Consider the following 18,816-nt stretch of genomic DNA (forward strand, 5'->3'; position numbering starts at 1 on the left):
GGCTCGGGGAGCGGATCCCGGCAGGTCCGGGCTGAGCCCCTGCCGCACGACCCCCGGGACAGGGAGCGAGCAGGCTGGAGCCGGCTGCGGAGCGGACTGGCCGGGGCGCTGCTGAGCACCGAGGCTCCCTGCGGGCTGCTCCTGCCATTCCTTTCATTCCCCAAGTATTGATCTGCCCTGGCTGGGCGGCTCGGGGGGCTGGTCCAGCCTGCGGGGCCCAGGGAGGGCGGGCTGTGGGCTGCCGGAGGAGGCGTGCGATTGGCTTCTGACCTGCCGCTGGCTTGTCAGTTTGGGCTCCCGGGGGTGGCTGCCGAGTGCCTCTCGCCCAGCCCTCTGACGGGATGGAGCCTTTAGGGGGATGCCGCGCTCCTGGCGTTTTGATTAAAGCCCCTCATCTCCCTGCAGTCTGAAGGCAGGACACCGGGGGAGGACGGGGCGGAGGGGGCCTGCACGGAGCAAAGAGCGGGACGAAAAGAAATCCCCTTTGGTGGTTCACGGATGGCTCTATAAGAGGCAGCATCTCTGGGAATACCGTGGAAGGGACGGAGCTGGTATACATTGAAGGCGCCCGGAGTCCGGTTCACACTTGTGGGCGCCCAGCATGGAGATGCAGAGATGGTCCACAAGATGGAAAACGAAAAGGTGGCTGCGGGACTCCACTGTAACCACACTCATCGCTTTTACTTTCCTTCTCCAGGCTGCAGAGGTCAGAGGAGGTAAGAAAGAGACGGGAGCTGGGCGCTACCAGCCAGCCCCCCTCCCCAGCTGGGGAGGAAAATGCAGGACAATGCTGCCGCCAGGTTTTTAGAGGAAGACCTGTCAAATGAGATCCCCGTCCTGGGGAGGCGAAAATAATGGGGTGAGGGGTTAGCTCAGGGTATTAAGCCCAGCTGGGAGCCTCTTGCAGAACCAGCTTTACAGGCGCTTTTCTAAAGTGCTGATGAGTTCAAGACCCCCACATCGACCTCTTTCTTGTAACTGCGGAAAGGGAGCAGGGGGCGAAGCAAGGCGGTTTTGGACACAGCTCTGTGTTTCCTCCACCACGAAATCCATTTTTAAAACCAACAGATGTTTCTGCGATTTTCAGCGCGATTGAACGTACCGAGTCAGGAACCCGATAAAGTTCACCCAAAGTCTTGGCTAAAGTGTAACAAAAGTCTCTGCGCTCTCCTCCGAGGAGCGGGGAGATGCGGGGGAGGAGAGGGGGGAAATCTCAAGATTTCAAATACTCCTTAGTTCTTCTTTCTCTGTTTTTTCGTTGCAAAGATTTTTAATCGGCAAAAGTTTTCCAAAACGCAGGGAAGAGAACATCTCTTTTAAATGGGCCCCTTGCGAGCCCGGCAACTCTCTTCCAAGTTCATGGCCCTGCGCGCCCTGCCAGGTGGGGTGTGCAGCTCGCACTTGGAGAGCCGCAACTGACCGGGCGATCGGTTTGGGAGCTAAGGGATACTACGTGGCACAGCAGGGAGGTCAGTGCCAGGAGCTAGGCTCCTTGCACCGAGTAGCAGCTCCCCCTCCCCTCCACCCATTCCTTCCCCGCATCCTTGGGGAAGACTGAGTGGTCCGTTAGGTGTCTGTGGACATGGTTAGCAGGGTGCAATTCCTGGGAGCTTGCAGACGAGCGAGAAGCCGCAATCCTCCCCCTCGGGAGGGGGAGCTCAGAAGGTAGGGAGGGCCCTGAGCTCACACGTCTGGGGGTGGGTGGGAGGAGGGGCGCGCAGTGCATAACCCCTAGTGCTCAACTCCAAGAGCTGCGCTCCTGCAGAGATGCCTGGTAGTGTGAGGAGGAGCAACAACCGGTCCAGAAGCGTCCTGTTTGGGGACCTCAGTTGGAAACCAGCGGAACAGTCCGATCTTATGGCCTTAAAAGATCTGCTTGCATATATGTGGAACTACACATATAACCTGGCTGTGCATTCTCCAGTGACTTTGAACTCCTAGCTGAGTGGAAATGCCGCTTCTTTCCACTGCAATCTGCTGTAGGGGTTAGGCTCTTCTTGTGGCAACCTAGCTGTTAGGGGGCCTCACAGCCTCAGGGGGCTGATGCTCCCAGAACACAGTCCTGGTTTTAGAGGAACAGCCGTGTTAGTCTGTATTCGCAAAAAGAAAAGGAGTACTTGTGGCACCTTAGAGACTAACCAATTTATTTGAGCATGAGCTTTCGTGAGCCACAGCTCACTTCTTTATATCATTATCTGTGACGAGATTTGCCCGTTTTTGAAGAGAACAGTGGTGTCGTTTTCCCCTTTCTGAGTCAACAGTAGTTATGGTGGGGAGCACAGAAAGGTGAATCATCAAAGTTTCCATTCAGCATTTTGTACCTGGTCACCACTTGAATTGTGGCCGATCAATCAGTAATTCTGCCCCCTGCTGGTCTCATATACAGTTTAGGGAGGAGGGGGCCAAATCCATCCTTGCTGCAATTCCAGTGTCTCCAGTGGAGTTACACCAAGGATAAGTTACCCTCCCCCTTTGCCCCCCATCTAGCTGCAGGGGTTTGGGTACTCATTACTATATTGAAACTGAAGTTACTGAATGAGGGATACTGAAGACAAAGACTGGGTAGATTGTGTTTTAAACCTAATATGCCAATTGAATATGAGCTGGAGATGATTCTTTGCAGCCTTCACTTCTTAACAGTATTTATTATGAGTTCTGGGGTTGAATCTAGATTTTAAATGAAAATCTGAACCCAAGCAGCACCGATAAAAATTCAGCGCAAGCTCCTTGGTATTTACTGAAATAATTTTAATAATAACAGGAGCAAAGATTTGTTAGATTGATACATTTACTAAAATAATACCTGAGTGAAGAATTACTTTTAAAGTTCTTTCTCCGTTCTAATGAAGGAAGGAAATTTCAGAAATGTAAAATGACAGGGAGCATCTTAAGTTTTCCACAGTTTGTGAGTTTTCCTGAAAACTGCCTGACAAGTAACACAGTGGTTTAAATGTTCAGAAACAGGGTATGCCATTTGCTTACAAATTGCTGGTAGCTGTGTGCTTAGGGCTCAGTCCAACTGTTACTGAAGTCAGTAAGAGTCTTTCCATTGACTTTAGTGGCAGCTAGATCTGGATTAATTTCCCATATGAAGTATTATTAAATTATTTCTGAATAGTCTTTTATGTGCGCCACTGTCATTTAAAAGACTTCAAAGATAAAAGAAAATAACATTCACTAGTATCTAAGACAAAAATGCTCTGTTCAGTGACTGACACTTGAAAGCAGGAAAGAAAATAAATAAAACTTTTGGACACATCATTGTAACTTATGTGATAAAGTGAATATATTGCAGTGTTTCATCAGAATGCAGCATAAATCATATCTTTGTAACTACATTAAGATTAGACCTCTGATTTTTATTTTATTGGGCTTTTCATAAACTGTCAGTTTATAAAGCAAATTACACAATGTATTCATATAAAGCGTTAAACTTTATAGTAACTACTTTTTTAAATAAGACATTTCCTGCTATTTAGAAAGACCTCAACAAAATTCCTAAGAGTCTTGACTTCTTCTTACATATTGCTTTGCTTTTTTTTTCCATAAAGAAAAATGATAGTTGTCTGTCCTGGGATGAACGAGGGTGGAGAATTCCTGTTTAGGCTCTTGAGGTTCTCCACCTTAAGGCAGAGAAAGCCATAGAAATGAGAAGCAAATGAATGGGGAAAACAGTGAAATATATTTTGTCGCGTCAGTGCCCACTAACTTCTCAGCAACTCCGTTAGAAAATATTTTTGCTTTATAACCTGGTACAAGTAAACAAAATACAACTTTAAAAGACTTTCTTTGATTCCCCCCACCCCCAACCCTCTCACCTTTAAATACCAAATGTGTTGGCAATGCATTTGGAATGAATAAACTCATTTAGTCAAAATGGCTTGGCTTCAGCACTATAAATTTTTGCAAGGTCCTGGAGTCAATGCACTATTGTAATGCTGATTTAAATTTCATGAGCAAGAAATGAAAGAAAATCAACTTTTTTTTTAAGCTTTTCTGGTAAATGGAAACCTTCCTATTCATCAGTGTGCAGAACAATATTAAGAATTCGGATTGAAAATGTGATTGGTCAGCTATATAAAGAAAATAAATATATGAACTTCTGTTTAAGTAAATCCATGGACGACAGAGTATTTGCCTGAATATATTGTAGATGCTTTATTTTAGTCATCCCATTAGAATGCTTCCCAAACTTCTTTGGAAACCAGCAGAAATTCTTGGTGCATAAGGAATGGAGAATTGGGCCCATTACAATGGAAAAGGAAACTTTTTTCTAATATCCATACCCACCTAAAAGTATGTAATTCAGTTCTGAATGCTTATTGGGTCTCAGTGGAAATGTAGCTCTTCAGCTTTCTCAAAATAAAACTGTTTAACATCTAATTATTATTAACCAACACAGAAGTGTTGATTTCAAATAGTAACTTGTAAATGTCTGGTCAGATCAGCTTATTAGTGATGTAGCTCCCCTGTGCTGTTGACTGGCATGCTATGCATTAATGCTCAATTGTGAAAATGAACAATTTTCATGTCTCCTTTAACTTAAAATATAGTAAAATATTTGTAAAAGCCAGATTCATTTTATTAAAAATACCACAACCCTCCAAAGGTTAAAGAGATAATACATTTCCAAGCTTGAAAAAAAAAAGAGTTAAGTTGATCAACCCATAAGAAGATTTATTGAGAATAACTACTGGTGGGCCCAGCTGAAAAGTTTGTTTGAGTCCCAGGGATCAGCAGGTGAAATGGTCCTATCTTCCCAGAATGTGCTGTCTGACCCTGCATGAATATGTCTGTTTTTTCTTTTAGAAATATTGCAGAAATTCTAAATTAAAGGCTTTGTTTTAGACAGGCAACTGACAAAGAAATATGACTGGTATGTATTGTAGATTCTGCAGACTCTAGTGCTTTATATTTAATTTACAAGGAGACTTGACAGACTCCTGAAAGGACAATTCAGGCTGTGTCTTTTTACTAGCTCTGCAGTACAAAAACAAGACAAAAAAACCCTTCATATTTCCTAGCTTTATTTTTTGTCTTGTTTAAAATATATTATCATCAAGTCCAATATATATAAACACACAAACACAGCACACACAAATGATACATATCTAAAATGCTATATCTATATTAATCCAGAGGCAATTGTTTGAATTGATATTCTATACTAAAAAGAAAAAGCTTCCTTAACACAAAACCTATTCTTGACTGTATGATGTTTTCTGATAAGTTAAAAGGCTTTGTGAAAAACAACAACAAAAAAAAAACCTGGTAAATTTGGCATCTGCAGTATTTGTAGCAATAGGACCTTTAATTCCAACAAAGGTAAAGCATAACAAAAGAACCATGGCATTATTGCTGAACTTCAGTTGCACCTAAAATGTTCTGGAGCAATTATGCCTCTTACAGATTATTATTATTATTTTTTTTTTGTACAGTGAGGAACAGTAGGGTTTCCATGTGCCAACAAGATTAAGAAGTTGTTTTTCTTTTCTCACTAGAGCTCTTTGCTTCTTTTCATAAGAAATTCTCTTAACATTTATTAATTTATTGTTGTCCTGACTATTTGTTGATAATGGGTGCAAATAGATTAAATGGACCTTGGGAGAAACCTCTTGTGTTAAGCAAGTAGAGTCTCACAGTCCCACAAAGCAATAAAGACTTGCCCTTTGGATGGACCTGGCAGAGATGGGAAAATTAGCTTTTACTGAAATTAGATGAACACAGATGCATTTTGTCAATAGTTATAATTAGAATACCAAGGTTTAAATACCACCTTTGCAAACTATAAATATAATACATTAATTGTTGACCTCGTTATTTAAATACTAGCAGGAGCTGGCAGTATTTGAGTTCTTTCAGCACATTATCACATGTAAAGGGGACATAAAAACCTTAGTAAATTTTAGGCCTGGGATTTCTGTATATGTCAAAGTGTTAATGCATTCAGCATGTGAAATAGAATTTTGTTTGGCAGAGGTGGTGTTATAAGTGCATATTGTTTGCTACCAGGTTTAAATGAAGGATGCATAATAAAAACAAATGCACAATAAAAAGTACAGATACTGATCTTGCTGTCATTGAAGTCAATAGCAACTGAATTAAGTTCATAGTGACTGTATAAAATGGCCCAAATGCTAGTCATTTTGTTCAATTGAAGAGTATTATTAAACTCTGAGTCTTACACACCACATGTCCACCATTAAGGTGAGCAGGATTTGGCCCAACACAAATACTAAAAATATTCTAGCAATCTAAATGGTTAATTATAATTTTGGAACAAGATTATTATTCAAGGTCAAAAACCTTTGATGTCAGTTGGATGCAAAACTGGGGGGGCTGATTTGCTTGGCTTATAGTCATAAGGAGTTATGCCATTGACTTCAGTAGTTGTAGGATCAAGTTCTCAAGCTGTGGGACTTTTTAAAGCAGATCCTCAACTTGTGCAAATGGTGGAGATACATTGAATTCAATGGAGCTATTCCAAATTTCACCAGCTGAAGTTCTGACCCTTACATGCCTGTTCTTTTCTTCTAAAGATTTTCTATATATATATATAGTTGAAAAATGTACAAATATACCACATTCAAGGCTGTAGTCTATAATCAGGATATTTTTGAAAGCTAAAAAAGGTTTCGATGAAATACCTCCTTTGTGTATCTGCAAACATTTGGGTTCAGAAGTCCCAATCACTTATTTTTTATATTTAACTATTAGCCACATGTCCTACTAAAAGAGGGGACACAGTGTCTCTTGCTGTGCTAATCACCATTTTTAGGTTACCCTCTAACCTAAAAAAATGGTGATCAGCAGAGCCAGTGACATGGTAATGAGATTGTGGTAATGGAAAAATGATATTCCAGGAATTTAATTTGTGTTTTGATGGTCTCAGAATGTCACATCTGAAGGTACTGTCTCCATGAGCTAGTAGTTCTACTAAAGAACTTTTTAGCTCAGCAAGTAAAAGAGGCTTCATCATGCTTAGACACTGTGAGAATAAATTCTGATTTCATCAACCAATACTCTGATGTAAACCAGCGGTAGCTCCAGTGGAATCAATACTGAGCTGGATCCTCATTTCTGCAAATTGGCATAAGACTTCCATGGAGTTTAAAGGATTTATACCAGCTGAACATCTGACCCGATATTGCTCTGGTATAAAAATAGTGGAAGCAATCTCAGAATCAGATTGAGGTAATGCATGCTCTGTTTTAACGAATGCTGATTATCATATGAAATAATTAATATACTTAGTCTAAAAGAAGGTCTTACTCTAAATAATGAAGAAGCCACTGTTTAGGCAAAATATGTGAAGTATTCATGAAACCTCAACCTCAAAAATTTAGGTTACACTCCATGTCTAGACTGTTTTTGGTCAGTAATGAAAACCTAAAAGGGTACTCCTTAATTCCTGCAAAAATATTTCAGCTAAATGACTGATACCTTCGAGCTAACATCATTAAGGGTCTGAGCCTGCAGTTTATACACAGGCAATCCTTACATTGACCTCAGTGTGAGACCTGAGTAGGATTTTTACGACATGTGTTTTACAGTTTTGGGCTCTGAGAAGAGACACAATTACTTGTTGATTGTCATCTAAAATACATCAAATAGCTTCACTGTGTGCTTTCATTTTCGTTGAATTATAATTTAACAATGTTGAGTGAATTAAGAGAGCTCTGCATTGGCCTAACTGCTCCTGACAAAGTCAGTGGTAGGATTCTCAGTGTCAGACTTCTGTGAAACAGAGTTAGGCCAAGTGGCAAACAGTCCTGTGGCACCTTATAGACTAACAGACGTATTGGAGCATAAGCTTTCGCGGGTGAATACCCACTTCGTCGGATGCAGAGTTAGGCCAGTTCTGAGTGCTTTTGAAAGAGCCCACCTGTTATTGAAGTAATTATTTAAAGCATTCCTGTATGCATCTGGATAATCTGTTCTTCTTATACAACCAAATATTGAAGTGATCTACAACAATATCCTAGCCCTCCTGGAAGTGCCATCAGCCTTTGGCATTTTTATCTGAATGCTCTTAAGGTAAAGTGCAATAAAACTGTAGTGATTAAAAGAACTACATTTCTCACCTCTAAGTAGCAGTCATGAGTAAAAATCTCAAACCTGGGTGCCTAAAGTTAATCTCTTAAATTGATATTTAAGCATCTAGATAAGGATAAACTGATTTTCAGAGTTGTTGCACATCCACTCCAACTAGATAGTTTAGATTTCTTTTCTAAATCTTGAAAATTAACCTCTCGGTGCCTCATTTTCCCAGTCTGTGAAATAGGGCAAATCATAAATATTCACTTTAGTAAAGCACTTTGGGATGGGTAGATGAAACTTTCTAAGAATTAATAATAATTACTGTTTATGTTTGGTTTTCAACTTCTGAAATGTGCCCATCACAATTGTCCTTGGGTGCATGTACAACATTAAAAACTACTCCGATACAAACATAAAAAAAGATAAATAGGGTCATTGCATTATAAAACCAGCAACCACCCCTATATGGCAAATGCCTGTAATAGTACATGCATTTTGAACTGTACCCTAAATGCCAAAAGACTCAGAGTCTGTTCAACCAAAGAGGGATGTGAATCCAAAAGTCAAGGACTTTCCATTGGAAATGCTTTACCTCTAGCTATCCATATCGAAATCAAGAGCTGTTAGTAAATGCTCCCCCATTGATTAACTAGTTATTGGCTACTTAGGGTCTGTCCTGTTATTGCAGGTTCATTTTAAGCTATTAAACTAAACTGTTAGCTAAACGTATACAGAATTAGAGAACAGGCTGATAATCTGTGAGAAGTAATGCAAAAAAAAAAAAAAATAGTTATCAGGTTTCACAGTAAGAGAACTGCTTAAAATAAAGCTTGAAAAATGGAAGCTAAAATAAACCTGTATAAAAGCTTTCACGCAATCGGCATTTACGTTTTTCTCCTGCCTCCCACATTTCTCTCTTATTCTGGTCTGACTTACACTGTACAGACACAGAGCATGGGCAGTGACAGTCCAGTTACTCCATTCTCCCCCACCAATCTGTCTCATTAATCACATGGGAGCAAGGATAATTTAGACTCCAGGCCCATTCAATCTTTTGCCTTTCTGAGGAGATGATCAAAACTGGTGTCAGATACTGTTGTAATAGTAGTTTTTATTATTTGGATATCTACCAAGTAGGAGCTGGCCTAGGGCCATTAACTCACTTCACAGATAATAGGACACTGCTATTAGATTGTAATAAGCACCTAGAACCTTGGATGGGTGCTGAAAAAACAGAGGCCAAGATTTTAGAAAACTAGGACCCTAAATTTAGACTTCTATGTCTTTAAGTAATAGTGTGATTTTCAAAAGTACTGAGCACTCAGCACCTCATATTTAGAAACCTAAATATGTACCTAAGTGTCTAACTTTAGGCATCCATTTCTGAAAGACTTGGCCATAAATAAGAAATACTTGAAGACTTTTCATCAACACTCACCGGGTGTGGATGTTTTTAGACTGTTAGAATCTCACTGCTAAATGATAGCTAGCCTTTTAATAGTTGACACAATCAAATGAAACAAGAGTAAACTTTTAAAAAACTAAATTTAGGAACGAAGAAAGATTAGTAAATCCACACTCTGAGTTCCACTTTGTAATGAAGTTTTGAGATATTTCCAACAGAACAGCTTATCGACATAATGTATCACATTTACTAAGGAACAATACAAAGTAAAAAAAATAACATTTCAGAAGCTAATATTATTGGGCCAAATTAATCTCTTGTGTACTCCAGAGATGAATCTGGCCTACTGTGTTTAGTGGCTCCAACTCTTACACTCTATTTAGGATGGGGCATTTCTAATGAATTAATACTTAAAAATTGATTGTGAGGACATTGCTGATGAATAACTGCAAAATCAGGAGGAAAATCAATATCTGTCCAATATAGTTCAAAATATTGGACAACTCAGTGTACAGCTTCCTGTCTCTTTTTTTTTTCTTTTTTTTTTGAGTATCTATGTAAAGTAATTGAATCCTGGTAAAACTGTTTATTGTCATTTATTACTACATCCATTTAAAAGGTGGAAGCCTTATACATAATTTAGGTGATGAGGATCTAGCACTTTCCCCAAATTGGGAGTATATTGTCTGAATTCTCTCCCAGAACTGAAGAGAACAGCTAAGGATTTACCAGCCCAAAAACTAATTGCTAAGATGATTTCAACAACTATATTTTATTAGACACTTGAGCAAAGAGTTACATTTTTAAACTAAGTATAGTCAGGTTCAGGCTTGGTGAGATTTCTGATGGGAATTAATGCCTGATCCAGAGGCCTGCCACTGCAATAATCTTATTGTCAGGCATGCCTTCCTTCTATATACAGCTGAGGTGATATAGCATAAGGAAAGAGGTAATCTTCAGGGTAACTCTATCTTAGAGCATTATAGTGCTCAGTCACTAGCACCTTTAATTGAATCTGAAAATGCAGCGAAGGGGTAGTGCTGAAATGTGCTGAAATTTGTTTGCCCTACCTAAAAGGTGGATAACCAAATTCTGCACAAGCTGAAGCTTTTAAGTGGTCTTTGGCTGTGGCAAGATCCATGTATGAGGGCGAAAAAATCGACATTGAGGGACTTCACAAGTGAGAAGAACAATTGCCCATCACAGGCTTCTGGGATGTCTCTTAAAGGAATGATCAAAGCCACTGAAAAGGAATTTTGTTCCTGCCACAGGATCCTCAGACAAGAGAGCAATACTTCCTCAGTCAAGTGCTTTGAGGGCTACTGATGGATGTTATAGAATTAGTGTGGATATTTGACCTCAGTCCATTGCCTTGAGGTCATTGTTCACCATGAAGACTATCTGTCCAAATCCAGGTCTGAAACACAATTGGCTAAGATCCAGATTATTGGAGGATATCCATTGATGATGGAGTTGGCTTATAACCAGCTTCTCAATGACCATCCTCAGGAAGGTGGGGTGGGGTTAGGTACTGGCTGGTAACTGACAAGCCTGTTAAAGTCAAGAAAGGTGTTTTTGAGCAGGGATCAGACCACAGCACATTGAAGATTTACTCTCCCTAAAATCATAATTCCCAACAGTGAAGTGCCCAGGTATTCTATATTGTCTTTCTCTAGACAGGAGTAGCAAGGCTCTGACCTTGGATCAATCTCTTGTTTTGCAGCAAAAGCAGACAAAATTACTGTCCAAGATATTGTGTAGGTAGTTGATATGAACATTAAAAAAAAAGGGGTTGAGGTGATAAGTGGTTTATTTACCTAGGTGTAAAGGATGTGATACAGACACATTAAGTGCTCAGAATGATTGGGCCAGAACCTCAACTGGTATAAAACAGTGCAGCTCCATTAGCCAGCTGAGGATCAATCCCATTTGTATGTATATGTACATGGTCCACTAAGGATGACACATTATACTTACTTTAGTTATTACTGATAGCTTGAGTCAAGCAAATCTTATTCAGTTGCTATTTTGACATGATTTTATCTCTCTCAGTATTATAGTGGAACCCAAGAATGTGACTCTGTCAGGGTTTTTCTTGTGTTTTGGAGTAAAAATACATTTTAGGTTGAAAGTCCTAAAGTCAACAGACCCTTGACCGAAATATTACTGTTTTAAACTTGTTAAAATAGTTTTCCAATTTTCATGTAAGGCACAGAAGCTATTACTCAAAAATGTGTAATTGTTTAATAGGAAACGCTACTCTTCATCGGAGCTGGAGCTTTTTACCTCTAGCTTACCACTTTGAATACAGCCCAGGTTGGTAGGCAAGGATGGATAGGTTCTGTGAAACTTTTGGAAGTCTACAATCCCAAACCCACCACCGTATCTAGCACTAGTTGTACCATTTTTGCCCCGGACAGAGGGATCCAATACTGAATAGGCATAGAGACCGAAAACCTTTTTCATCCTTGGAAACTTGCATTGCTATTGCCTGTGCTACAGTTGTTCAGTGACTAGAAAGAAGGTTCCAGTCTCCACCATTGTAAATCCGGAGATGTTCTTGGCTGCTAGTTACTAAAATAAAATTAGCCTTAAAGCATGGTTATAGTCAGATACTATCACTTTCTTAACTCAAAATATCTGCTTCCTTTGTAAATCCAAAGTAATATCTGCATATGTTAGAGAATAAAATACATTTGTGCTACTCTTTACTCCTTCAGAAAAGACACAGCCATGGGAGGGTTTATTAGGTTTTCTTATAATTTTAGAATCTTAATGGTGGGAGCTGATGCATGAACTAGACAGTCCGACTTTCTGATCCCAGATTGAATTTGCAGAAATCACAGTTAGAGATAACATTCTTGTAAACTGAGACGATTTAATATAGCACCACTCAAAGGTAATAGCCATCTCCTCTTGCCTTGAACTTGAAAAAAATCCAGAAATTCTATAAAGTACACCAAACGTCAACAGTGTAAATTCTTATGACTTTGTTACAACCACTCCCCTTTTTGGTTGTTTTTTGTCTAACTTAGTGCTCTGTGTTCACCTACAGGGAGCATTCCCACAAAGGGCATGGAGTTCCACTGGTTTAAACTAGCTGAGTATGCCTCAGAGTCTCCTGTCAGACAGGGTGTGGGTGTGTGGGTTTCCTCCTCCCTTTCCAGTCTATGAATGTGAAGCTCCAGATCCCTTGGAGGATCAGCTAGAGGCACAAGCCATCTGGGTGGAGAAACTGAGCTTCTGTATTGCTGCATGGCTTCCCCAGCACTCTGACACCTCTTTGACAGCATGATTCCTGTACTGCCCCTGCCCTGGAATCTCCTACATGTGGAGTTTCCTCAGTGTGGAGGGGAAAGCCACACAAGTTAACACAGACTGTAGGCCACATATTGGGACAGAAAGAGGTGAGGAAAAATAAGTTTCTCTCTTATTTGTGAGTAAAGTGCTGTGTATATTTATGGCACTATAAAATATTAAATATGAAGACCCATGGTCTGCTGCCATTACCAACAATGAGGAGTACATAACTCCTAGAATAGTCCCACTGAAATCAATGGTACTGCTTGCAGAGTAAGGTGCTATGCAACATAAGTAGAGATATCAGAATTTGGCTCCAAAGAAGGCCAGATTCTTAACCCCATACAGATGTTGTGTAGAAGTCAATGGAGGGCAAGATATTGTTCATTGTGAGTAAGGGGATCAGAGTCTGCTCCAGAGATGGAATCCTAGTGTCATTTTTACAAAGTCACTTTTCAAAGTATAAATGCCCTTTATTTTTTAAATGAAATTATACTGGTTATTAATCCATAAGAAGTAGTAGGGCACTATACATTTTTTAAAAATCATTGTATCTGTGGAAAGTCTAATGCTGGAAGTGATGACCCAAAAATGGAACCACCACTTCCTATCTCTTTCCCCACAAAAGGGCTAGATTCACCTGCATACTCCAGGTACTTTGTGCTGCTCTGGCAATGTATAATTGCTGGAAACCAAGTTTAAGTTGCCCACATCTGGAATGGAATGACAGCACATTAATGGTGACTGACCACCCAAGGTTGCTCTTTGTAAAAGGTAGGCTACAGGCCCAGGGTTGCATCTTTTAAACACTTCCATTCCTAGGGGATGAGTCAGCAACCACGCTATCCCTTTTGCAGAAGTTTTCATCTTTCTCCCCCCTCCAAGCCATAAAGCACTGTTCCTTTCTTTTGGTCATCCAGCCAATCACCCTCCTGCTTAAAGGTGCAGGGCAGTCACTCTTAATCAAGAGCATCTCCAGCAGTAATCCAGATGCCAGTTCAGCAGCCATCTTGAATACAAATGGTGAAATCTTCCTCAATATTTAAAGTCTCTGGGCCTAATTCTGATCTCACACCAGTTTTACACTTGTGTAACTCCACTGACTTCTAGTTGTTATGTTTACATTTGTGTAACCCCCCTCTCCCCCCCAAAAAAATTCTTCAATGGAATTATGCCAACAGAGAAGTTGATCTTTTATTCCTACTCAGAACACGGTTCTGCACATTCAGTTGCTCCTCAAAGCTGTTATTTTTATATTTGTACCATTCTGGTTTATTTTACTCCATGTTTTTTGTTTAGTCCAGTGTGCAACAAGCATAAAAAGCAGTGGAAGATTACAAAGTGTGCCCTAAATGCTACATTCAGTATGAAATACTGTGGACCAAATCCTGCTCTCAGTTATACAACTGTAAATCTAAATACCTTCCCTAAATGAATGGAGTTATTTCAGGCTTACTCTGGTAACTGAGAGCAGAATTTGCCCTGTAAATTTAAATGTCTCAAATAGAGAGGTGTTTTTGCTCTAAAGACACTGTGTCATTAAGGTTGTCTTGTGCTTTGGCCTCTCTGTATTGGGATATTGGGCACCAGTCTCCAGCTTACTAGTCAACACTTCCAAACAAACCGAAAAAAGCTGATGGATGGAAGGTAGATGGAAACACATGAACCTCGCTCACACGTTGAGATTGTTTTTAAGGAAACTGTAAAATGATTGTTTTTGACAATCAATACACTGAAAAAGAATTTAAACAATACAGTCCTCCATGTCCTCTCAGCAAATCCAACAATATGAAACTCTTCTCTCATTATTCCTGCATAACATCCATGGAAGTTACACATCTGGAGAAAACAAGTCCCTTTGTGCCAAATCCTACCCCTGTCAACGGTACAGAGGTGCTGCAGAACTCTGCACTATGATATTTCGTGGGAAGCAGAATCTCTTTGGCTAGGTTCTCCATTGTCTGGTAACCAGCACAATTGTGATCTGGGCCTCAGGGGGCCTCTTAGGATCTAAAGCTGTGTTCTAATAGGACATCCTTGGGCTCAGATCTTTCTGCATGTGATTGCTTAGTCCATATAGGGTCCGATTTGAGCCATTGGGACTTCTTGTGGCTGTAAGGCATGTGTGAGCAGATCCATTTGCAAGGTCAGGGACTTGTACAGGTTTGTACTTATTTTCCAGTTTATCACAGCAACCATAGAACCAAATTTTCAGATGTGGTATTTGAATTTTTCCTGATCAATTATAGTTTTTGCAAAGAGGGCCATGCACCCATTTTGTGCATCTGAAGAGAGATCTGTGCATGCAGTTTTAATAGTTTGGTATTTCCTTACATTCCCATCCCCAGACACCAAATCAGAAGCCATATACTACCTGGATGCAATAGTGTGATATGACATAATAGTTATTGCATTTTTCTTTAGCTTTTTTCTCCTAGGAGAAGTAAACAGACGGGGTAAATTTCAAATACACTCCATTGCCTAGTGAAAACCTTGTCTCATTTCAATGCCAGATGGAGAAATTGTACCAGAAGAGTACCACCTAGAGTCAGGCTGAGTAAGAGTCACTTTAAGGAAGCTTTTGTGAGAGGGTCTATCACAGGCAGATATCTACTGATGCAATAGAATATCCTGCAAAATTAAGATCAGTCAAAACTGAACAACGTACAAACTTGGAGGGTCCTTAGTATCTCAGGCTTCCTCATATGGGCAAGTGTTGAATGATATCAACCAGGTCCAGATTAACCAATGTGCACCTGGGGCACTTATATAGGGCCCCACCTCAGGGAGGCTCCCAACCACCGGGAAAAACCCAAATCAATAAACTGAGTGGCACTGCACCCCTGTGAACCAGGTAGTATTGCTACTCACTCGGATTTGGCCCCGCCATCCCTCTATCATGATGGAGGGGTGGCCAGGCCAAATCTAAGCAGGACTGTGGCACTGTGACCCTGTGTGCCAGGTTAAAACTTCATTCATTCAAATTTGGTCAGGCCACTCCTCCATCATGACAGAAGTGTCAGAGCCAAACCTGAGTGAGTGGTGCTGGAGTATGGCTCCGGGCCCACAGATGTTTACCATAACCTCTGAACTATCAGAAGACTTGCCACACCACCCTCTCCCCCAACCAGAAAATCTGATGTCCGTTCCTGCCACACTCCGCCCTGCCCTCCGCCCCTGGGCAAGGCATATTTCCCTGAATACCTCTGTTCTAGAGAGTGAGAAGTGGGGGCAGTACATTGAAGTTTTGTCCAGGGCGGCAATTGTCTTGTACATCACAAACTGTGACTAGTTTAAGGAAGATTCCACTACACCCCTCAGCAATTCCCATGGTGCACAGGGTCCCAAAATTCTTTATAAAGAGATTTCCTCTTGCAGATATCTAGGCCCAGATGAATGAGGCACTGCATTTTATATATTTCTTTGTAGGTTTACCAGGGAACTTCCTTTTCTCATTTTGGATCACCACTTCTTTTAAAGTTTAATAATCAGGTGTTTTTGTATTTTCTGTTATGCCAGGCAAAGTGGTGGTCATCCGACAATATGTCATAAGGTTAATTTGTTACTCATGGTCTACTCTTATTTAGCAAAACAGCTATATTGTTATTGGAGATGGCCAAATTATCTGTTTTCAGTAAGTTTCCCTATTTGAAAATTGTTGTGAACAAGCTTGCTAGGTTTGCTGTCCAAATTATTTGACTAACAGTTTGTGGAAATAAATTTTATCTTCTGGGCTGTTTGGAAAGTATTCCGTTTTGACGATCTGCTGTTTGTGATGCGTGAGCAATCACCTATATCACCTGATATCCCTCTGATCCCTGACAGACACATTTTAAAACAGCAGAACAACAAACGATGAATGATCTTTTTTTTGTCTTGCTGACATTCCAATTCAGATATTCCATAAACAGCCGTTACCCAAACAGTAATGAGGAAGAAGTCTGTAGAAATGTCTGCAAACAGCAAAAGGGGCACAAAACTAGTTAAACTAAGCAGCCATTTGGAATTTGAATGAATATTCATATTTACTGATTCTGCAGTATTTTTACCAGCTCTAATCATTATGTACATTGCAAAAAACACCAATAAGTTATTGGAGAAACAGTTTGGCCAACCCTTTTACGGTTGTAGAAGTGCTTTGGCATGTCTCCCACATGAGTAATGAGACAGTTCAGTGAACATATATCATATTCATTGAAATTAATAGGAATGCCTTTATAAGGCATAAACCAAGGTTTACAAAGTTAAAGCTCATATTTTTAGATTTTATGTAATGATTTTGATTATTTAATGTTGAAACATAGCTTTTCAGAATGTTTAAATTTAGTTTTAGGAAAATGTAGAATAGATATCTTTTATTTGTAGCAGGTGTACATTTAGGGATTCTTTCAGGATGTATTAACTTGTATTAATATTCAGTATTGTGTTTATTTTTGATAATAATGTAATCTTGGTGGGGGAGGAAAATATCAGAGGTAGAATTATTTAAAATAAGTGTAGCAGAAGCTCACTGGTATTTTTTTCTGAAAATGTATCACCAGATGGAAGGAGCCATATACTTTGTCATCTCATTATGGAAACCTTGGAACGTTTTTACTTTAGGAAGTCCAGAGTTGGACTTTTACAGAGTGAGATTTAACCACACACTTGACTGCTTTTGATTATCTATCTTCATGCTGGCAGTGCAATGAGCTGAGTAGAATGAACTATTTTAGTTATAAGCGCACTCACATGTGTTACTGATAGAATGATTTATGAAATGCTGAGCTGAAGCAAAATCAGTACTGAAGACAATACTGGCTACGGTTGAGCAAACAGTGAAGAAAAATATTCACAAACATTTCCGTGATTCTAATTAGAATTTCAGTTTTACTATGTTTTCAACCTTTCTGTTTGCTGTTGGTGAACATTCATTAAAATACATGAATATTCACAAGCACTGAATTTCAGGCCTACACTTGATATTTGTGGACTCATTAAATGAATAGTCAGTAGAGAATACATGCATTACTACTGCTTGTTTACAGTTCATGAACAGGAGAAAGAAGTGATACATTCACCAAATACATTTGTGTTGAGAATTTGCTCAGCCTTAACAGTGGAAGTAATTTAATTTAGTTTTAAAAGATTGCCTTTACAGAAAGTGGTTAGAATTTTGCCTGCTTAGAGACTTCAGGATTGGGCCCAAAGGGAAGACAATCAGTTAAAATGATCTTTTTCTCTATAAAATAAAGAGTGCCAGTTTGACATCCCTATTTCTCCCCTGAAGCCATACAGAATGGGCAATGTGATGTAAGCTGCCTCACCCAACTCCCACATTTGTTTTCTGGGAGCAGCCATTTGGAATTTGAATGAATATTAATATTTACTGATTCTGCAGTATTTTTACCAGCTCTAATCATTATGTACATTGCAAAAAACACCAATAAGTTATTGGAGAAACAGTTTGGCCAACCCTTTTACGGTTGTAGAAGTGCTTTGGCATGTCTCCCACATGAGTAATGAGACAGTTCAGTGAACATATATCATATTCATTGAAATTAATAGGAATGCTTTTATAAGGCATAAACCAAAGTTTACAAAGTTAAAGCTCATATTTTTAGATTTTATGTAATGATTTTGATTATTTAATGTTGAAACATAGCTTTTCAGAATGTTTAAATTTAGTTTTAGGAAAATGTAGAATAGATATCTTTTATTTGTAGCAGGTGTACATTTAGGGATTCTTTCAGGATGTATTAACTTGTGATAAACATTCAGTATTGTGTTTATTTTTGATAATAATGTAATCTTGGTGGGGGAGGAAAATATCAGAGGTAGAATTATTTAAAATAAGTGTAGCAGAAGCTCACTGGTATTTTTTTCTGAAAATGTATCACCAGATGGAAGGAGCCATATACTTTGTCATCTCATTACGGAAACCTTGGAACGTTTTTACTTTAGAAAGTCCAGAGTTGGCCTCTTTTGAGGGGAAAGTAATTCTGTCTCCATGCCATTCAATCCTTGGCATCCCTGCAACAGTAACCAAGGATGCCAAAGAGTTCAAATTGTGAGTGTTTTTGTTATGTGGA

General features: G+C 39.6%; 1 protein-coding gene across 3 annotated transcripts in view; it reads left to right on the forward strand.

Moving 5' to 3' along the window:
* Positions 1-224: 224 nt before the first annotated feature.
* The window catches only part of COL11A1 (collagen type XI alpha 1 chain), a 234,301-nt gene continuing 215,709 nt past the window's right edge, over positions 225-18,816 (forward strand). For 2 of the 3 annotated variants that reach the window (XM_048861614.2, XM_075131590.1), the window contains exon 1: positions 263-716. In XM_048861614.2, coding sequence (XP_048717571.1) covers positions 602-716 — 115 coding nt within the window. In that variant the 5' untranslated portion in view covers positions 263-601. Of the gene's footprint in view, positions 717-18,816 lie in introns of all 3 variants that reach the window. The other variant, XM_075131591.1, reaches the window with a different exon arrangement.

Source organism: Caretta caretta, chromosome 8, assembly GCF_965140235.1.
Source record: "Caretta caretta isolate rCarCar2 chromosome 8, rCarCar1.hap1, whole genome shotgun sequence".
Lineage (NCBI taxonomy): Eukaryota > Metazoa > Chordata > Testudines > Cheloniidae > Caretta > Caretta caretta.